This window comes from Triticum urartu, chromosome 2A (genome assembly GCF_056163025.1).
Source record: "Triticum urartu cultivar PI428250 chromosome 2A, HENAU_Tu73, whole genome shotgun sequence".
In the NCBI taxonomy this organism is placed as follows: domain Eukaryota; kingdom Viridiplantae; phylum Streptophyta; class Magnoliopsida; order Poales; family Poaceae; genus Triticum; species Triticum urartu.
Genome location: NC_141874.1, coordinates 120,950,634 through 120,973,152, shown reverse-complemented (window position 1 = coordinate 120,973,152; position 22,519 = coordinate 120,950,634). Strand labels below are relative to the sequence as shown.

General features: G+C 44.5%; 1 protein-coding gene across 3 annotated transcripts; it reads left to right on the top strand.

The window, feature by feature from the left end:
• Window positions 1-6,078: 6,078 nt before the first annotated feature.
• Window positions 6,079-10,455, top strand: LOC125536165 (UMP-CMP kinase 3). 3 transcript variants are annotated; one of them, XM_048699319.2, is made up of 10 exons: window positions 6,080-6,218; window positions 7,142-7,188; window positions 7,709-7,763; window positions 7,874-7,991; window positions 8,119-8,275; window positions 8,425-8,505; window positions 8,599-8,706; window positions 8,946-9,014; window positions 9,172-9,229; window positions 10,148-10,455. In XM_048699319.2, exons 2-9 carry the CDS (start codon window positions 7,144-7,146, stop codon window positions 9,178-9,180), a joined length of 642 nt encoding a protein of 213 aa, XP_048555276.1. In that variant the 5' UTR covers window positions 6,080-6,218; window positions 7,142-7,143; the 3' UTR covers window positions 9,181-9,229; window positions 10,148-10,455. The 3 variants fall into 3 exon arrangements, with proteins under 3 accessions (XP_087399556.1, XP_048555276.1, XP_087399554.1); XM_087543430.1 differs by having other exon boundaries at window positions 6,079-6,218; window positions 8,425-8,706; XM_087543428.1 differs by lacking the exon at window positions 6,080-6,218 and adding an exon at window positions 6,250-7,021 and having other exon boundaries at window positions 8,425-8,706.
• The last annotated feature ends 12,064 nt before the right edge of the window (window positions 10,456-22,519 follow it).

The following is a 22,519-nucleotide window of genomic DNA, read 5'->3' as shown; positions in this document are numbered from 1 at the left end:
AGTCGATCACTAGCACTTTCAAAAGGCCGCTAGGGCTTTGGCGTTCGGGCAGTCGACGATTTGGTTCTTTTTGATTAAGAACCTTGTCTAGAGTTTTCTGGCTGACTCTCCAGGTTGATGGACTATGTGACTAAGGTCATCGGCGTCCGGGGGCCGTACATAGGTACCTTGGAAGTTGTCTCTAAAGGCATCTTCCAAATCTTCCCAGCTGCCAATAGAATTTTCTGGGAGGTTGTTTAACCAGTGTCGTGCTGGTCCCTTAAGTTTTAAGGGGAGATATTTGATGGCATGTAGATCGTCACCGCGAGCCATGTGAATGTGGAGAAGGAAATCTTCAATCTAGACTACGGGATCTGTCGTACCGTTGTATGATTCTATGTTGACGGGTTTAAACCCCTCTAGGAACTGATGTTCCATTACTTCATCGGTGAAGCATAGGGGGTGTGCGGCGCCTCTGTACCAGGCGACATCGCGGCGTAATTCGGATGGAGGCCGTATGTGCTTTTCGGCCTGTGCGAGGTTGTGTCTGTCCCGCCAGGTCTGATGGCCGCCCTCGCGTGTTGGAGCACGCCCCCTCAACCCATAGATTGATCTTGTTAGACCGGCTCTATTGTCCAGGTCCTTGTGTAAGTCGTAGGTATAGCCCTGGGTTGTTACCTCCTTGCCTCGAGGGCGGGGTGGCGCTGGCTGGTGTTTGGCATGAGTAGCCGGTCTGTCCCGTCCACATGGCGGTCGGTCGGGCTCGTCAGCAGTTCTATGCTTTGGCAGTATGGGCTCAAGGGCCTCGTCATCAAATTGAGGCAGTAGCTTGTGCTTCAGGTAACTCTTAGTTGGGCGTTCAAGGCTGTATTCCTCGGCAACCAGGATGTTAGTCCATTTGTCATTGAGTAGATCCTGATCAGCTCAAAGCTGTTGCTGCTTCTTTTTCAGGCTTCTTGCAGTGGCGATTAACCGGCGTTTAAAGCGCTCTTGTTCGAGGGGTTCCTCCGGCACGATGAAATCTTCGTCGCCGAGGCTCGCATCCTCTTCGGAGATCGGTAGGTAATTACTGTCCTCCGATCCCTCGTTCCCGATAGGATCGGCGGGATTAACTTGCCCATCCTCCCAATCATTCTGTTCGGATGTTGGCTCGACAGGGGCTTCGGGGTCTTCGGCGTTCTCCGGAGTGTTATTGTCTTCGGTGCCGGTATTGCTATCTTTTTGGCGACGCGATTTTGAGCAGCGCCGCCGACGTTGGTGTTTTGGAGGTGCTTCAGCAACCTGGTCCTCAACCGGATCTTTCTTGCCGTCGTCATCATCCTCTTTAGGTGTATACACCATGTACACGTCATATGTGGAGGTGGCCATCCAACGTCCGGTAAACAGAGGGTCTTGGCCTTGTTCGTCTCCGGCGTCGTCGTCCATACCGTCGATGTCTTCGGAGGCGTAGTCCAGCATGTCGGTTAGATCTTCGACAGTGGCTATGAAGTGGGTGGTGGGTGGGACATAAACTTCCCCGCCCTCAGTCCCTAGTCTGGGCTGGGCATAATTTGGGAGCTATCCTTCCGTAATGGCGAGTGATCGCATTAAGTCCAGAGCCTCGTTTAAAGGCGAGGGTTGGACAGAGAAACGAGAGTCCGTGGGGCCGTCTGGAGTTGGGGCCTCCTGGCGGCGCCCGCTTGACACGGATCTCGAGAGTTCGGACTTAGAGTCCGGTAGAGTGTCTGGCGCTTCTCCGGTAGCAAGCTCCATAAGTGCAGAGGGTCCGGTGGGCTCTAGACTCCCGTCTTCAGACCTGACGGCCTGCTCTGGATCTAAGATCAAATCTCCTCGAGTATCGGCGACATAGTTTAGGTTCCCGAAACTGATCTCATGACCAGGGCATAGCTGTCGATCTGCTCGAGGTGGCCACTCGAGTTGGCACGCAGCGTGAAGCCGCTAAATATGAAATTTTGGCCAAGGGGGAAATCTCCCCCGAAACAACATCATTGTGGATGATCGAACGAGCCATCGAATCCTTTGTCGACAACACATAGGAACTCTCAATGAAAGCACCAATGTCGGTGTCAAAACCGGCAGATCTCGGCTAGGGGGTCCCGAACTGTGCGTCTAAGGATCGAAGGTGACAGGAGGCAGGGGACACGATGTTTACCCAGGTTCGGGCCCTCTTGATGGAGGTAATACCCTACTTCCTACTTGATTGACTTTGATGAGTATAGGGGTTATAAGAGTTGATCTATCACGAGATCATAATGGCTAAACCCTAGATGTCTAGCCTGTATGATTATGACTACCTCTACGGACTAAACCCTCCGGTTTATATAGACACCGGAGGGGGCTAGGGTTGTACAAGGTTGGTTTACAGATAAAGGAATATTCATATCCGAACGCCAAGCTTGCCTTCCATGCCAAGGAGAGTCCCATCCGGACATGGGGGGAAGCCTTCTATCTTGTATCTTCACGGCCCACCAGTCCGGCCCACGTCACATAGCCCGGACGCCCGGGGACCCCCTAATCCAGGACTCCCTCAGCCACCCCTCCCCTTTCCTTCCCCTAGGGTCGGCCAGCCATGTAGAGGGGCGCACCAACCCCCTAGTGGGCTGGTAAGTCCCTCCTTTGGCCTATTAGGCCCATACACTTATCGGGGGTGTCCGGAACCCCTTCCGGTGACCCGGTGACTACCCGGTGCACTCCGAAACTCTTTTGGTGTTCGAATACCATCGTCCTATATATTAATCTTTACCTTTCGACCATTTCGAGACTCCTCATCATGTCCGTGATCTCATCCGGGACTCCGAAAAACATTCGGTCACCAAATCATATAACTCATATAACACTATATCGTCAATGAACGTTAAGCGTGCGGACCCTATGGGTTCGAGAACTATGTAGACATGACCGAGACACCTCTCTGGTGAATAACCAATAGCGGAACCTAGATGCCCATACTGGCTCCTACATATTCTACGAAGATCTTTATCGGTCGAACCTTATGACAACATACGTAATTCCCTTTGTCCATCGGTATGTTACTTGTCCGAGATTCGATCGTCGGTATCTTCATACATAGTTCAATCTCGTTACCGGCAAGTCTCTTTACTCGTTTTGTAATATATCATTTGCAACCAAGTCATTAGTCACTTTGTTTGCAAGGCTTCTTATGATGTGTATTACCGAGAGGGCCTAGAGATACCTCTTTGATACTCGGAGTGACAAATCCTAATCTTGATCTATGCCAACTCAACAAGCACCTTCAGAGATACTGTAGAGCATTTTTATGATCACCCAGTTACATTGTGATGTTTGATAGCACACAAGGTATTCCTCCGGTATCCGGGAGTTGCATAATCTCATAGTCGAAGAAATATGTATTTGACATTAAGAAAACAATAGCAATAAACTAAACGATCAATATGTTAAGCTAACAGATGGGTCTTGTCCATCACATCATTCTCCTAATGATGTGATCCCATTATCAAATGACAACTCGTGTCTATGGCTAGGAAACCTTAACCATCTTTTGATCAACGAGCTAGTCTAGTAGAGGCTCACTATGGACACGGTATTTGTTTATGTATCCACACATGTATTTAAATTTTTGATCAATACAATTCTAGCATGAATAATAAACCTTTATCATGATTAAGCAAATATAATAACAACTATTTTATTATTGCCTCTAGGGCATATTTCCATTACTCGTGTGGATTGTTCCGACCCAGCCGAGCTAGATCTTGGGCTACCACAATGACATATTTGAAATCCTCTAGGGCATGCGACATTCGTCAATGATCAGCCCCGCTACCATGTACTGATCCGAGTTCATGTTCATCACTTTCACCATATTGACAATGCCAACTAAACTACCAAGAAGTGGCAGCTCGACGTGCAAGGGCTAGTTCTTTTTTTAAAGAGCCGCCGCTTATCCTGTCACTATGCCTGTTACTTAAAACAACTTTGCGCTAGGCACCCCAACAGATTCACGAACGACAATTGCTCCACAAGCACCCAGCCCTCTAAGGATGCCCATCAACATTATTGTTAATATCATCTACAAAGACTCCATTACCAATTATCCGAGCAACAAAAGAGTTTATGGCAAAGAAAAACATAAAACAAAAGGGTTTTCGGCTTTAGAGTTATATAAGCTACCCAACCAGCGCACAACTTCAGTTTTTTTTCTTGAGAATTTGCACATTTCCAGCTCTCCCCGCTGAGAGAATATCGCACGGAAACCAAGATTCAAAAAAAACTTCACAAAAACCACGGTTGAAAGATTTGAAAACATCTAAAAAAGTATAGGTTGTTAAGAGCATCTACAGTCGGGTGTCTTCAATCCGACCCCTCAGACGCCCACAGACGCGACCGGGCTCGTCCGCGGATAGTGACTGGCGACGTCTCAAATATTTGATTCTACAACAGGGCACCTCAAATTAGAAACCTCAAATCCATATCATTACATGCAACATGAAATCTAATCTAACCGGAGCTCGCCTGATTCTGCTGTGGCCATGTCCGGCGGCCGGCTGCGCTCACCAGAGTGTTGGTTCGGTTGCTGACAAGGTAGAGTAGGGCATGGATACAGGCCGGTTCAAGGGACTCAAGGCGCCACCATCTCCCATGCCCTACTCCTCCTCATCGGAGCTCGGAATCCGTTGGATGCCGGTAGACATCAGATCGATGATGGATCCATCCTGGGACGAGCCGATGACGTCCACCACGATGCGGTTGCGGCGTTCGGACTACTGCTCCATACGGGGGGGGGGGGGGGGGGGGGAGAATGTGACTCCGCCTCGCCGACGTCCACCGCTGCATGGGCTGCCGTCGCCTCCCGTGCTCGCTACCTCGCACGGCGGGCACGCCATGCCATGTTCTTGTCGGACGAGGCCCATGGTGTGTCCTGATGCTCGGCGCGCCAACGGAGGGGTTGTGCATCCGCCCTCGCGTTCGGACGCCAGGCGGACCGCACCGCCTCCAGCGAGGCAACGACAACACACCTAGCGTCGGATCCATGCGCCATTTGGGCGGACGCAATGGATTCCTGACGGAAGGAGTCGGAGCGCTGTCGGGCATGGGCGTCCTCCCGGGAGCGGCAGAGCGCAAGCCGGACGGCCATCTCCTCCTCGGGGGCGCGTGGGATGAGCTCGGGTCGATGGATCTAGAGGTGAAGGACTCAGATTCGCTGCCCGCCATGCAGGAGATGACCGGAGATCGCCGGAGATGAGCTTGGGTGGCGAAGGGGAGTGGAGTGAAGTGGCTAGGGTTTGGTCCGACGACCGGATGAAGAGGAATATATGTGGGTTGGGTGGGCCAGTATGGGCCGGGTCCGATGTGCTGACGTGCCCGGGCGCTACCATATCCACCCCATATTTAGGTCGGATATAAGGGGTGCTGGTCAGCTCGGGCGCCCGGGCGTTTGAGGCGTCCGCCTGGATCAAAATTTTATGACCAATCAATGACTGCACGGGGCGCCCGGATGTTTGATGAGGGTTTGGGGTGCCCGGGTGTAAATATTATAAGAGGTTCGGGTTATATTCTACTACCATGCAAAATTCAAAGATGAAACGAACATGAGATGCAAGTTATAAAAAAGAAAAAATCAACATAAATAGTGATGTTCATTGTTTTGTTTTTGAGCTAGTCACCACTCATGCCGAATGGTGAACACTACTCAATGCTGATTTTTTTTATAGCTCACACCCCGTAATGTGTTTGAACTTGAATTTTCACATGCTAATGGAACATCATCATATGAACATCCTGTATCTTAAAGATTTTTTTCAAAACTTAAAAACATTTCTGCGTGATTTCCGTCAATTTCCATGTGACATTCTCCCCTCACCGCTTCCGGCCACGAGCCGACTTCTCTCCCAGCTCCGCTTCCTCGAAGCTTTCCAGCCCGCGCCCGCTCCACCCGTTGCGCCGACACCTCCGGCCCGGTCGGTGTCCCCACCGGCCAAACGCCACGCTTTCCCGCGGAGACCCCGCGTGGAGCCCGCCCCCCACGACCCCACCACCTTCCCCTCCACCTGGCCGCGCGCCGCGCGCGTATTAAACGGCCTCCTCCTCCGCCTCGCTCCTCTCGCACCAACGCCACAGACCACCAACACCGCAGCACGCACCACGCGCCCCCCCCCCCCCCCCCCCCCCACCCTGTGATCGCTCACCGTGGTCTCGCCGCCGCGCCGACCCCTCCACCGGCATTCGATTCGGAGCCCAGCTCATCCGCCGGCGCCGAGGTACGTGAGATCCCGGCCGCCCTGTTGCGAGATCTGGCGGCGTTGCTCGCTCGCTAGCCTGTTGTTGTTATCACCTGGAGTGCGTCTCGAATGTTGTCCCGTGGCGGGTTATCGGGCGGGGTGTAGTCCGCGTGATCCGGGGGTTGAGGGAAGGGATCCCGTCTCCCGGCCGAAATGGTTGGGTCCGGCGGCAGTCCGGGATGCAGATCTGACGAGGAGGGGTCCTAGGGTTGCGCGCCTGCAGCTGGATCTAGGGATCATTGCACTGGGAGTTTAGAGGGCTGGATGATCTATGTTGTCCGAATCAAAATAGAGAAAAATTGAAATAGTATTAACGCTGGGTGATCTGCTTGTTCTGATCTTTGTTTATGTTAGCTGTAAGCGGCGGGAAATCAAGGGAGATCTAAGTTTAAATCGGGTTGTAATTGTGATCCTTTTGTTTGTCTAGCTCATTTTAAAATGGACCCGTATGCTTGTAAGCATAACAGCGAATATCCCTTGGTTAGGTGGAAGGAGAAGAAATATCCTTTTCTGGAACAGTGTGTGATCCTGCCTTTGCATCTCTCCTGATTGATGCTAGGCATGGGTCACGGGTAATTTTTGGGTGATGAGCTCGGAAACTTGCACTTATTTTTGTTGGTTGGAAATGAGAATACTGATTGTGATCCTGTACAAGTAATTCGGGAGTCTACTCAATCAGTGCAATGCTGTTTAAGGGTTTGTTTATGTGTAATTAGTGAATCAAACTCCCTGATTTTTCTAAGTGGTTTAAATAACCAAAGTGTCCTCAGCCCTTAAACAATGTTAGTGCCACTCCTCATCTTCACCATATAGAGTGGTGGTTTTACATGTTGTATTTCTTCTCTTTTCATTTTGAGATGCATAACTAGAACTTCTAAACTGAATATTCGAATTATTTTCAGCCATGGGCACGGTTGTGGATGCTCCCGCAGTTGTGACTGAGAAGGAGGTACGTCTATGGCATTACTTTTCATTCCTCATTCCCTGGATATATTAGATAAGCACTTGTTGCTGCAAAGGCGCACTTCTTCATTGAGGATGTGCAATGCCTTCTGTTTTCAGTATTAGCGGACATTCTTCAATTTATTAACTCTTTCACACAAGCGTTGTGCCCTGAATCTCACCGTGTTACATCTACTTCTGTTCATAAATATAAGATGTTTTGGATATTTCAATATGGACTGCATACGGATTGAAATGAATCCAATTCGGAAAAAAGTTAGAACATCTTATATTTGTGAATGGAGGGAGTACTATCTAACCATTTAGTTTAATTTGGAATAGATAAACATTATTGTTGTTGGACTCGTGTCCAAAGAACTTGAATTCTTGAGCATACTGCCAATATAATTCTGGCACCTTGAGCAACGCTTCATATAGGCAGTAAATGAAACTCCCTTGTCTCACAGAAATTTTGCTATTCATGATTCTTTGTTTGTCTTATGGCCGAAACTTTGTTTTTCATGCAGGTGGTTGCTGAGAACATGTTGGGTGACAAGAAAGTCACAGTAGTATTTGTTCTTGGTAAACTTTCTTTGATAATATATCTGACCATCAAATGCGTATTATCAAGCATTACATGTATCTAAATAAATAAACTTTCTTCTGTACCTGACCCAAGAATTTACACACAGGTGGTCCTGGAAGTGGAAAGGGCACACAGTGTTCCAACATTGTTGAACACTTTGGATTCACCCATCTTAGTGCTGGAGATCTTTTGCGCGCGGAGATTAAATCTGGTTCTGAGAATGGGTATGTTAGTTTCTTTCATAAGTTTCTCTAGAGCAATTTTTTTATGAAAATTATATTCGTCATGTCAATCTATTTATTATTTAACATTTGCATGCACCTATGTTTATTTTTACACTTAATTTTACAGAACTATGATTGAGAACATGATAAAGGAGGGAAAGATTGTTCCGTCGGAGGTGACTATAAAGCTCTTGCAGCAAGCCATGATAAAGAATGAGAATGATAAGTTCCTCATTGACGGGTTTCCAAGGAATGAAGAGAATCGTGCTGCGTTCGAGAATGTTGTAAGCTCGTCTACTCCTTGCACTTCAAAATTGATGTTCTTTCACTTTTCACTACTAATTCACATAATAGTTCAGCTTCTTCTTGTCTTCCATCATAATGTACGTATAAATGACTTTGCAAGATTGCTGATTGCTTCACATTTTCTCAGACAAAAATTTCGCCTGCATTTGTGCTATTCTTCAATTGTTCTGAGGAAGAGATGGAAAGACGTCTTTTGGGACGCAATGAGGTTTCATTCTTCACATATGTGCTCATGTTTGGCCTATGTATCCTTATCAAAACCACCATTTTCGTGTTTCCAACAATTCGTATTGTTTTGCAGGGTAGAGTTGATGACAACATCGAGACTATCAGGAAGAGATTCAAAGTTTTTGTTGAATCCAGTTTGCCTGTGATTGAGTACTATGACGCGAAGGACAAGGTTAAGAAGGTATTGCTGCACTCCCACAATGACTAATGAGGGAACCTCAAAGGAATGCATCTCCACATGCATGCATGGGGGTTATAAAATTGAACATTTAGGGAACACGTTAGTCTGAACCCCGAAGGAACAATATACTGGGATAACAGTCTTGCATGCATGAGGACTGGGTTTTTTTTCATGCACTTTACTACCCTTTTCGGAATCTGTCCACTTTCAAACTTACTGCCCAACTTGCGTATGATCAGATCGATGCTGCAAAACCAATTCCTGAGGTGTTTGAAGATGTCAAAGCCATTTTTGCCCCATATGCCAAGGTAATTGTTTAATTGTACTTGTTTTATCTTTCGTTTGTAGCATTTCAACGCTAAATATTATGTTTGTTTCTATGCTAAAAGCTAAATAGTTCCCCCTGTCACGAGTATGTCATGACACTTGTATATTTTTATATAACATTATGTTATTATATATCAGGCTACATAGAACAGTATAAAGGACCACAAAGGTGATAAATGGAATGATTTCATACAAGGTATAACTTCTCTCCTTTTTATGTTTCATTACATTCTTTTTCGTATTGGTTTTTAGGCAATTTTCATAAGTGGCACAGCCATTCATCTTATTTGTTTGGGAAATTGAGCAATAAGATCCAGGGTGGGGATCTGTTTAGCTGTCAGGTTGACCTAAAAAAACATTCTTAGTCACACTTAATTTGGATATATTAGTACCAGCAACATTTGAATGAGGATATATCAAATTCATGATCCAACAGTCATGATGGTACTATGGACTTCTTGCTTGCTCTGCATTTAATGCTAGAACCATGAGGGTCTTTCAGAAGTTATGGTAGTTAGTGCCTTTGCAGTAATATTTGCTTTGAAATATGCAATAAACAGCACATAGCTTTATGGTGATACTGTACCCTGGAAGGCGTTCTGCTGCTTCCATGTCGTTGTTCTTGAACCCTATCAGTGGAAACTTTGTTATGTGATTCTGTACAAAGGGTTTAAATTGACATGAGATTTCTGAACTCAAGTTAATGTAAATATCTCACTTTGACGAACTCCCCTCTTGCTTTCACTAAATTCTAAATCTATCTTCTGAATGAGTCATCTGCTATTAGTTGGTACTCGTTCAGAGTGACTACTACTGATTGCACTGATAAACTTAACTTAAAAGTGAGTACTACTTTGAGAAAACAAAATGCCCTCCCGCTTTTCACTTTCATCAGAATTTTCATTAATCCCTTCTGAATGTGCCTTATGCTATTATGAATATCGAACTATTACACTGATAAACTCCACATAAGTCTGACCTTAATCACACTGTTTTCTTTTGCCTGGAAGAAGCAATTTTTTCCTTTTTCAATTCTTCCCTTCGATAAAAATGTATTTATCTGGTTATTGCTGTCACAGCATACCTGTTTAATCCTCGTTATGATGTCTTGCAGGTTTTGCTCAAGTGTGACTACATATCTGTGATTACAAACCCTTAATATAGATCAGACTTATCAGTAGACAATTTGATTTGTTGCCAGCAATAAGTTAGATCTGGTTTGTGGTGTTCCTGCTAGAAGTTTTTATTTACCACCCATTGTTGGTGTATCCCATGTAGTGTTCCTGTACCATTGTGTAATTTACTGAAAGGACGAATCAGACCTTGTGCCCATGGGCTATCCGGTTGTATTACAGAAAATTGAACTTATCACATGTTCACTCATATTTACATTCTTTATACACTGTTGGTTCTTCTGTTGAAGATACAGAGTGACCCTTGCCAATGTCTGTTCAGTGTGCACTTTGCATCGCAATGTTACATGCTCAGAAAATGTTGGTATCTACAAAGTGTTTACACAAAATTGCATAATTTGATTGCGTGTGTTAGCCAATTTTTGTTTGGTCATTGTTTGCAGGCATTTGTGCTATTCTTTAAAACCATCCATTTACAAAGTACAACAACTATTATGGGAAGGCAAAATACCTAGATCATCAAGATACACTGAGGTTCACCACAGAACGAGTAGAATGCATCTGTTCAGTGTGCACTTTGCATCGCAATGTTACATGCTCAGAAAATGTTGGTATCTACAAAGTGTTTACACAAAATTGCATAATTTGATTGCGTGTGTTAGCCAATTTTTGTTTGGTCATTGTTTGCAGGCATTTGTGCTATTCTTTAAAACCATCCATTTACAAAGTACAACAACTATTATGGGAAGGCAAAATACCTAGATCATCAAGATACACTGAGGTTCACCACAGAACGAGTAGAATGCATCTCTGGTCCTCCAACTTGTAGGCTATGTACAGAACGGCCATGGTTCGGCTGTGGTAGACGGTAGTCGCCGTAATCAGAGGCCCAATCGAGACATCCGGATGGATAGTGTGTTGGTGGCCAGAGATGCATGAGCGGCGGCAGGAACAGGGGCATGTTCCCGAGTACGGTGAGCTCCATTACGGTTATAGCCCTAGTTCTTTTCCGCTTAAGAATCTCAGCTATGTTCATTTGCAATGTATCTCTGGTCTATTGTACGTTTTTTGTTGATTTGGTTCCAATTTAATTAGGGTTTAGGAGGAATTGTGAGGTTTTATTACAACTGAATTGAACATGTTGTTTCCTCTGAATTTTAGTCAGTACAACACACTGATCGTTTCACTTGGAGTTTGTTCATGGGGGATTTTTCATAGGTCACAGATGCAATAAGTCGCTGAACAGGGAGAAGGTTTGCTATGATTTCTGTGAATGCAGTACAACATGCATGGAAATGTTGGATGATCTCATCGAGGATTTGGGATATGAGCACAAAGGGAAAATAAAGACCTATTTGCTCCTGCTTGGTAGTCAAACAAATGAAGATGAGCTTCGGTTGATCTCAAAGAACAGTGACAAAAACTGCATTTGCGCAATGGTTAGAGAGGGACATAGGTATCACATGTTCTATCTAGAACGCGTAAATAACGTCAATGCAGAATGGGATGATGTTTTTTTAAAACCCTGCTACACACTTGCCTGCTACTATCAGTCCTATGAAATGCAGAAGAGAGGAGAAGCAGGACAATGGTGCAGATATGAGCATTGGGCCAGATCAGAGCATTGGGGCATGCTGTTTTACAGATAGCCCAACAGAGGCATAAGTAGAAGCAGAGCAAGTGTACAGGTTGTTCAAGATGATTTGGAGGAAGGTGATTAAAAAAATGACTCCTCTGACTCTGACTATGAGCCAGAAATAGTGGATAGTGACTATGACTTGAAGGAAGGTGATGATGATTTGGTCAACGACAACTGCCAAACCGATGAAGAGAACAAAAGGAAAGGAAAATGAAAGCAACTTAAGAAAGATGACAATTACGAAGTTGACGGACTTGAGCTTCCAGATTCAGATGACGAAGATATGAAATTCAATTCTAGATATTTCACATATGCAGATATGAATGAAACCATACTCCATGTGGGCCAGGCCTTCTCATCTATTGACCCGTAGAGAAAAGCAATGAGGACGTACAGTAGGAAAGGTCAAACATCACATTTCCGAAGAACAATGGTCACAACCCTAGTTAATTATAATGTAATAGAGTAGTTAAGCATATCATGACATCATATTTACTTTTTTGGAAATTTGAAATCGAGGGAAATTCAAGCCTCATGTTAATTAAGAAGGGTAAAACCCTATTTTTTTTAATAATAAATCCAAAATGCCCTTCTTACGCCCTAAGGTTTAGGCATGAGCTTAAGGGAATTATTTTTGGGCTTTGAAATTAATCCATATTGTATTTGAATTGGGTTTATATTCATATAAAATAGAAATATAAGCTCAAAATTCCTGATTTTTTTATGTGCACTTGGAAGGGTCCATGGATGCCACGAATTCCTTATTTGGCCCTTTCTTAAATTTTGCTTCCCTTTTTGACCCAAAAGACTTTTTTCTTCCATTCTTGACACTTAAACTTCATTTTGTTCCCTATCTGACACTTTCATCCACTTTTTCATCCGGCGTTGTTAAATGGCATGTAAAAAGACAATGCTGCCCCTGGTGGTAATATGTCAGAAAAAAAAGATTGGATCTAGTATTTGGGCTCGACTACGCGAGCGTGCCCCCGGCTATTGCTGCAACCGCCGCCGCGTGCTTGCTGCCTTGCTGGTACCGTGCTGCGTGCGTGATGGCTGCACGCTTGCTGCCGCTTGCATGTGTCAATGCGTGCGTGCTTACTGAGTGTGTGTGCATGTTTGTCCTGTAGTATACTTGTGTGCGTATCGGTGCTTCAAAGGAGCTAACACACTACGTGCAAAGCAAGCACAATAAGCAAGGATGCTAGCAGCTTAATCGATTTTTGCCTGGAACAGTGCACGCTCGTCTATTACCTCACGCCAGCGGTAGAAGCTAGCTCCTGATCGATTGGATATGTCATCATTGTTTTTTTATCCCGCAAAAAAATTGTCGTCATTGTTTCACTCATATTATTATTATTATTCCCCTGCAATACTTTTTTTATGATTATACACATAGTACTACTTTTTATTTGTTTATCCAACAAAGAGACCTCTGTGTTTGCATGTAAATAATCGGGTCACATATTACACTAGGGTTAAAATGGTCTTTTAAGTTAGACTTAACACCATTACTAGCCAAAACTGACTAAAGTGTCACATAGGGAACAAAATAAAGTTTGAGTGTCGAAAAAGGAAGAAACAAGTTTTTTGGGCCAAAAAAGGAAGCAAAATTTAAGAAAGGGCCAAATAAGAAATTCTCTCTACAAATATCCAAAAGATTCCGTGCTCATTTGGATTTTAATTAAATTCAAATTGTCAGCAAATAAATGAAAACAAAGAAAAAAAAGTTAAAGACCGGTGTAAGCTCATCCCAACACAGCCCAAAAGGGCACATCTGTCTTCCACCTCTAGCCAACGCGGCAGACTTCTGCGTGGCGACCGCACCGCGCTCCCCTAGACTCGTTAGCCTCTCCCGAGCCTATCTCTTTGCCCAAGATATGTGCACGACCTCCTCTGTCCCTCCCTCCTGCTGATTAACTTTTCCCTCTCTTGCTTCATTCTTAGTGCATGAACCGACCCGACCACACCGTCACGCGCCGCACCATCAAACTCGCACTCAACGCTCAATCCGCGGGTCGTTGTTGTGTCAAAGAGCATCGCCAGCCCACGCTCTACCTCACAGCCGAAGGAGTCACCCTGAGGTGAGTGTACAATCATCATATTCACCGCCGGTGCCTGTTTAAATCAAGAATCGTTTTTTGAGATCCGGGAACATTTTCAAAGTTCAGGAAAAATATCATGGACATTAAAAAAACACACAAACATTTTTTGAAATTCATGAACTTTTTTTAATAAAATTTAGAAGTATTTTAATAGAACAACCACTGAAAGAATAAAACTGACAAAAGATTAAAAAGCAGAGAATAAGTACGTACGAGGATAGCCTCACTATGCTTACTGAGTTGGTCCAGTTTTTTTTTTCCAGAAACCTGGGTTGGTCCAGTTAGTGCCAGGACGGGGCAACAGGGGCTCACGTTGGTCGATTTCCATTTGATGCATGTTGGGCGATTTTGTGAACCAAGTTCACAAAAATGTTCATTGAATCCAAAAAGAATAATCCATTTTTCAAAAAACAATGTTCTTAATAAAAAATTTGTCCACCAAGTTCACAAAAAGTTAATCAAATTTTTAATTAGCGAACATTGTTTTGAAATGTATGAACACTTTGTGAATCCATGAACTTTTTTACAATATGGGAACATTTTTTTAAAAAACATCATGATTTTTTTAAACCATGAGCTTGTTATGATTTCTGGAACATTTTCCCCCAAATTATTTTTCCCTTCAATTTTGAACTTTCTTGATATTCCTTTTTTTAAAGAAAAAACAGAAAAAATATGGAATAAAAAAACTGGGGCGCTCGACCCCACTTATGGGTCGGCCAACGAGGGGCGCGCGGGAGGGGAGTTGATGTGCGCTGGCACGTTTGCCAGCGCCCCATGCGCTGAAAAAGGAGCTCCCTGCAAGAGCAACTAGTTGACGAGCGCTCCTTCCGGAGCATTCCAACGATGACTCGGGGGTGGGCTGAGAGCACGACACCTGTCGCGCTCTTGGCGCTTCCTCTGGATTTTTTTTATTTTTCTGTATGCGTTTTCAGCTTTTTAGATATTTTTTAGGGGTTTTTGGTTTTCCATCAGTCTTTCTTAGCTGTTGGATAAAAAATTGATTATTTTTTGCATGAAAAATACGTTTTTTCCCTTCCGCGAGAGGCATGGTTTTGCTTTCGCAAGAGACTCGACCATGACTCTCGGAAAGAAAAAAAAACACATTTTTCTTTTCTTTTTCTTTCTTGAGAGGCACGGTTTTGCTTCCGTGAGAGGCATGGAGAAAACGAAAAAAACGCATTTTATTTTTTTCCTTCCATGAGAGGCACGACCATACCTCTCGGAAATGAAAAAGAAAATTTCTTCTGTGAGAGGCACAATTTTGCTTATGTGAGAGGCACAGTTTTGCTTCCGCAAGAGGCATGGCCGTGCCTCTCGGAGACGAAAAAAAACGTGTTTTCTTTTTTCATTCCGTGAGAGGCACGGCCGTGCCTCTTGAAAATGAAACGCGTTGTCTATTTTTTTCTTTCACGAGAGGCATAATTTTTTTGTGAAAAAAAGTTCGTCAAAATATATCAACATACTTTTAAATATCTCGATGTGAGGGGTCCAACGGTGAAAATGATTTGAGATTTGGACGCATGATTTAGGAAATAAAACGTTCTGAATAAAGTGATTTACAAATAAAAGAGAAAGCTCACAGGTTGCAACAAGTGACGTACATACAGCACGCCACTTCACGCAATCTAGGGAGATAAAAATGATCTTTAGAAGGAGTACTCCTGAATTAGTTATTTCGGCTCCCTGCATGTTGCATCGAATTGTCGTCGCTTTGCACAAGGGCCATCGAAGAAAACTGGGGTGGGCTGGCCCATTAACTAGTTATAGATGTTAAATCACAGTTTTGAGAACCTTCCTTTTAAGTTTTAGAGGCTATAATGTTTTGGTGTTGTTTTAATTTTATCTGTTTTTCTATTGTCTTCTTCATGTTTTTTTGGTTTTTATTTGTTCCTTTCCTCCCTTGTCCTAAATATTGGTCTCGATTTTTAAATGATAGTGTTTTTAGAAAATTTAAAATTGAAAAAAATGTTGACATTTTAAAAAGAGGTTAAATTTTTAAAAAAAACATCTTCCCCAATATTTTTCATTTATAAATTGTAAAAAATTCAAAATTGCTCTGTTTAAATAAAGGTTCAAAAATTTTCAAGTATAAAAATTGTCCGCACTTAAAAAATGTTCCCAAAATTTGAAATTTTCCTTTTTTAAACACCTTGTTTTAAAAAATAAAGTTTTTCCCAAAAAATCATGTTTAAAAAATGACTAGTTTTATTAAAATTTTCAAAAACTTCAAAAAATATTCTCAAATTTTATTAAAACAAAATTTTCATGTTTTAAAAATACCAAAATAGGAAAAACAATTAAGAACAACGAAACAAAAAAAACATGCTAGGAAAGAGGAACACGGTAAAAATTGTGTGTACGCTATCTAATAGGCTAGTCTAGCTCGGACGCCTTTGTGCGAATCCCATCTAATTTGACGTAATAACATTAGTGACTAGAGGGCATCTTTTGCAAATTAACTCTCGCCTCCTCCCAGGGAACTATCGTAAGTGTCTTTCCTCCTCCTCAAGAAAAGTCAGTTTTTTGTTCCCGCCGCCGGCGCCGTCGATCTGCGCCACCTTTGATGGACTTTGGGCCATGGAGGTGCGGAGGATCTTGGCTCCTCACCAGCGGGAGGGACCCGTTCTCGTTTTTTGTTAGGTTCAACGTCTCTCGGGGTAGTGTGGCGGGGCGATGTCCCTTAATGAGAATAATGTCTCCCATGTCCTATTCCCGTCCCGATGGTACGAATAATATCGTCAAAGGATATGTGGAGGTGTGTCTCCATCAAATCTTGCGGGATTTCGTCGGTGCTGGTCTTCAGTGGATCTATTTAGATCCAGCTCGTCTTCGTTTGTGTGGTTACAAGTTCGATCTTTTCGATCTACAAATCTCTTCATCGGCGATGGTTGCCGCGTTGGTCCTTTGGGTCCTTAGCACGAAGAATTCCCGACTGTTTACTACAACAAGGTTTGCTTGGCTCCGTTGAGGGAGGGGCGATGATGGCGGCGCGCCTTCGGCTCGCTCCGGTGCTTGTAGTCGTCGCTAGGTGGTCCATGGACCAGGTTGTAATTTTTATTACCCTTTAATGTTCTGTGTATTGCCATAATGATGAATAAATTGGAAATTTCTCACCCCATAAAAAGAACTCTCGCCTCCTTTTCGTGGTAACAAGAAGCACACCAGATGTGTGTGACTTGCCGCAACCTTGAAGTTTTGGTGGGATTTCTTTCCACAGGAAAGGAAGGATGAGTGGTTTTTTTTGTGCTTTTATTTCCAAAGATCCAATATTTTCATTTATAAATAGCTATCGAGATTTGCGAAACTGTTTTTGTCATTTTAAGGAATCACGCGTCAAAATGACAAACCATTTCATCATTGCACTTCTTGCGTCGAGTTCTACGTGAAGGAAATATGTCCTAGATGCAATAATAAAGTTGTTATTTATATTTCTTTATATCATGATAAATGTTTATTATTCATGATAAATGTTTATTATTCATATTAGAATTGTATTAATCGGAAACTTGATACATGTGTGAATACATACACAAAGGCGAGTACTCTGCGCCGGTCAGCCGGCCCAAACTTTGGGCCGGTCCAACCGTGGCCGTTAGATGCGATGTACGGAAACCGTCAGATCGAAGAATAATGTCCCCACTTTCGTATTCCCCGTGCCCACGACTCTCTTCCCCACCTCCTAATCCCAAATCGGGAGAGAAACATCCAAGATGGGAACGAGACGGCAAAGCTCGCCAGATCGCCGCCGCTCCCAACGGCGAGGCTGCGCATCGTCTCCGGCGACGGTGCTTGCTGGGGAACCTCCCCCACTCTCAATTTTTGCTGCAAATCCCATCGTTGACCGGTTGCAACTTCCCCCTCGACCGATGGCAACTTTTGCCACCAGCGTTCCATGGTTGCAGCACTCCGGTGCGTCGCCCTGGCCTTGCCGTAGACTGCATGAGTTTCCGCGACACAAAAGACACCAAATGCACCATAAAAGCGGATGTAGCAAAAAAACTTGTCAGTCGTAGCAAAAGGCAACGGTGGTTGCAGCAAAAACAACGTCGTCGTCGTCGCGGGTCGCGACTCGCCATGAATGGACGTCGCAAAAATATTTGCCGGTTGTAGCAAAAATCGGCGACGGCTGCAGGAAAATCATCATCGCTGATTGATGAAGGTTGCAGCAAAAGCCGGTGGTAGCAAAATAATACACTGTTTCTAGCAAAATCCAAAGACGATAGTAGCACAAATAGTGCTAGTTCCAGCAAAAACTAAGACAATGGTATCAAAAATAGTCATCTGGTTCCAGCAAAACTCAAAGACAATGGTAGCAAAAATTGATGCTAGTTCTAGCAAAAACTAAAACAATGGTAGCAAAAAAATGAGCACTGGATCCAGCCAAATTCATAGATGATGGTAGCAAAAAAATGAGCACTGGATCCAGCCAAATTCATAGATGATGGTAGCAAAAAATCCTCTAGTTCCAGCAAAACAAAAACCCGGATGAAGCAAAAATTTCTGCTGGTCGTAGCTCCCACTGAGGCCGGTTCCAGCATCTTGTCCGCCCGTTGTAGCACAACATAGCCGTCGTCCCCGATACATCGGCCTGGGATTGTAGCACCAAAAGCTTCCAACTTTCAGGTGAGGGCGGTTGCAGCACCACCCCTTGCCGGTTCCAGCACCCCCTGGGTTGGAGCTCGGATCACGGCGTGGCGGCCGTCGCGACGCCGACCAAGGGCAGCAGCTCATCGGATCTATGACGGATTTGTAGTGCGATGATGGTGGACATGAAGGAGGAGGAAAAGCTATGGGAGAGGTGGGGATGGGAAAGAAGAAGAAGGAGGAACCCGGTTGGCACTCGTAGCGCCGGGCCTGCGGTGGTGGTCGGCGCTGAGCACTACGGAGATGAGGAAAGCCATGGGATCTGGTGGGGAAGAAAAGAAATCAGTGGACGGCGTTGTCTCACGCAAGAAGATAAGTGTGGTGCGTGTGGGCCCTTTGGGAAGGATGTGGGCGTGAAAGAGAGTAGCATGTGGTTTGTTAGCTATTTTTTGGCCGTGCGATCAACTCGAATCGAGCGGCCTGTGTGCGACCGGGGGAACACTCGGCCGGTGCGCCGGGTATAAACGTTTCCCATAGACAAAACACCGTGTTCCTAATATGCCTCTACTAGACTAGCTCATTAATCAAAGATGGTTAAGTTTCCTAACCATAGACATGTGTTGTCATTTGATGAACGAGATCACATCATTAGGAGAATGATGTGATGGACAAGGCCTGTCCGTTAGCTTATCATGTTGATCGTTTAGTTTTATTGCTATTGCTTTCTTCATGTCATATACATATTCCTTTCACTATGAGATTATGCAACTCCCGGATACCGGAGGAATACCTTGTGTGCTATCAAACGTCACAACATATCTGGGTGATTATAAAGATGCTCTACAGGTATCTCCGAAGGTGTTTGTTGGGTTGGCATAGATCGAGATTAGGATTTGTCATTCTGAGTATCATAGAGGTATCTCTGGGCCCTCTGGGTAATGCACATCATAATAAGCCTTACAAGCAATGTGACTAATGAGTTAGTTGTGGGCTGATGCATTATGGAACGAGTAAAGAGACTTGCCGGTAACGAGACTGAACTAGGTATGATGATACCGACAATCGAATCTCGAGCAAGTAACATACCGATGACAAAGGGAATAACGTATGTTGTCATTACGGTTTGACCGATAAAGATCTTCGTAGAATATGTAGGAACCAATATGAGCATCCAGGTTTTGCTATTGGTTATTGACCGGAGAGGTGTCTCGGTCATGTCTACATAGTTCTCGAACCCGTAGGGTCCGCACGCTTAACGTTCGATGATGATTTTGTATTATACGAGTCATGTGATTTGGTGATCGAATGTTGTTCGGAGTCCCGGATGAGCTCACGGACATGACGAGGAGTCTCTAAATGCTCGAGAGGTAAAGATTCATATATAGGACGATAGTATTCGGACACCGGAAGTGTTTCGGGGGTACCGGGTACGTATCGGGTCACCAAATGGGGTTCCGGGTAACCCCCGACAAACAATATGGGCCTAATGGGACAAGAGAGGGACAAACCAACCCCTAAGGGGCTAGTGCACCCCCTATAGGCCAAAATAAGGGGGAAAGGAAAGGAGGGAGGGAGAAGGAAAGGGGAGGATTCGGCCTCCCCCTTTCTTTCCCCTCCCCCCTCTCTTTCCTTCCCCCTCCGACACTTATGGAAGGGTGGGAGGCCGACTTGTAGGAGGCGCCCAAGTAGGATTACTCCTACTTGGGGCGCCCCTTGCTGCCCCTCTCCCTCTCCCACCTATATATATGTGTGGGGCGGGGGCACCGCTAGAACACACAACATTGATTCCTAGCCATGTGCGGCACCCCCTCCACAGTTTACGCCTCCGGTCATATTGTCGTAGTGCTTAGGCGAAGCCGCACGCGGATCACTTCACCATCATCATCACCACACCGTCGTGCTGACGAAACTCTCCCTCGACACTTTGCTGGATCAAGAGTTTGAGGGATGTCATTGAGCTGAACGTGTGCAGAACTTAGAGGTGTCTTACGTTCGGTGCTTGATCGGTCGAAACGAGAAGAAGTTCGACTATATCAACTGCATTGTCAAAACGCTTCCGATTTCGGTCTACGAGGGTACGTGGACACACTCTCCCCTCTCGTTGCTATGCATCTCCTAGATAGATCTTGCGTGAGCGTAGGATTTTTTTTTGAAATTGCATGCTACGTTCCCAACAGTGTTATCAGAGCCAGGTCTATGCGTAGATGATATGCACGAGTAGAACACAAAGAGTTGTGGGTGGTGATCATCATACTGCTTATCACCAATGTCTTATTTTGATTCGGCGATATGGATGAAGCGGCCCGGACCAACCTTACATGACCACGTTCATGAGACCGGTTCCACCGACAGACATGCAACTAGTTTTGCATAAAGGTGACTGGCGGGTGTCTGTTTCTCCAACTTTAGTTGAATCGAATTTGACTGTGGTCGGTCCTTGTTGAAGGTTAAAACATCAAACTTGATAAATCACCATTGTGGTTTTGATGCGTAGGTAAGAACGGTTCTTACTAGAAGCCCGTAGCAGCCACGTAAAACTTGCAACAACAAAGTAGAAGACGTTTAACTTGTTTTTGCAGGGCATGTTGTGATATGATATGGTCAAGACATGATGTGATATACGTTATTGTATGAGATGATCATGTTTTGTAGAAGTTATCGGCAACTGGCAGGAGCCTCTTATGGTTGTCGCTTTATTGTATGAAATGCAAATGCCATGTAATTGCTTTACTTTATCACTATGCGTTAGCGATAGTTGTAGAAGCAATAGTTGGCGAGACGACAATGACGCTACCATGGAGATCAAGGTGTCAAACTGGTGACGATGGAAATCATGACGATGCTTTGGAGATGGAGATCAAAGGCACAAGATGATGATGGCCATACCATGTCACATATTTTGATTGCATGTGATGTTTATCTTTTATGCATCTTATTTTGCTTAGTACGGCAGTAGCATTATAAGATGATCCCTCACTAAAATTTTAAGGTATAAGTGTTCTCCTTGAGTATGCACCGTTGCGACAGTTCGTCGTGCCGAGACACCACGTGATGCTCGGGTGTGATAAGCTCTACGTTCACATACAACGGGTGCAAGACAGTTTTGCACATGCGAAATACTCGGGTTAAACTTGACGAGCCTAGCATGTACAGACATGGCCTCAGAACACTGGAGACCGAAAGGTTGAACGTGAATCATATAGTAGATATGATCAACATAGAGATGTTCACCATTGCAAACTACTCCATCTCACATGATGATCGAACATGGTTTAGTTGATATGGATCACGTGATCATTTAGATGACTCGAGGGATGTCTATCTAAGTGGGAGTTCTTAAGTAATATGATTAATTAAACTTAATTTTTCATGAACTTAGTCCTGATAGTTTTTGCATATCTATGTTGTAGATCAATGGCCCGTGCTACCGTTCCCTTGAATTTTAATGCGTTCCTAGAGAAAGCTAAGTTGAAAGATGATGGTAGCAACTACACGGACTGGGTCCGTAACTTGAGGATGATCCTCATTACTGCACAGAAGAATTATGTCCTTGATGCACTGCTAGGTGACAAGCCCCTCCAGCTAATGTAGACGCTTTGAACGTCTGGCAGACGCGGTCTGATGAGTACTCTATAGTTTAGTGTGCCATTGAGGGAGTCCTGGATTAGGGGGTCTCCGGACAGCCGGACTATATCCTTTGGCCGGACTGTTGGATAATGAAGATACAAGATTGAAGACTTCGTCCCGTGTCCGAATGGGACTCTCCTTGGCGTGGAAGGCAAGCTTGGCAATACGGATATGTAGATCTCCTCCCTTGTAACCGACTTTGTGTAACCCCTAGCCCCCTCCGGTGTCTATATAAACCGGAGGGTTTAGTCCGTAGGACAACAACAATCATACCATAGGCTAGCTTCTAGGGTTTAGCCTCTACGATCTCGTGGTAGATCAACTCTTGTAATACTCATATCATCAAGATCAATCAAGCAGGATGTAGGGTATTACCTCCATCAAGAGGGCCCGAACCT

What these genes read in the sequence shown, in the direction of transcription:
- LOC125536165 (XM_087543430.1), top strand. Translation starts at nt 7,144, where the DNA reads ATGGGCACGGTTGTGGATGCTCCCGCAGTTGTGACTGAGAAGGAG. An exon ending in AAATCTGGTTCTGAGAATGG is followed by an intron (nt 7,992 to 8,118) that starts GTATGTTAGTTT and finishes TTAATTTTACAG; the next exon opens with AACTATGATTGAGAACATGA. An exon ending in CGAAGGACAAGGTTAAGAAG is followed by an intron (nt 8,707 to 8,945) that starts GTATTGCTGCAC and finishes GCGTATGATCAG; the next exon opens with ATCGATGCTGCAAAACCAAT.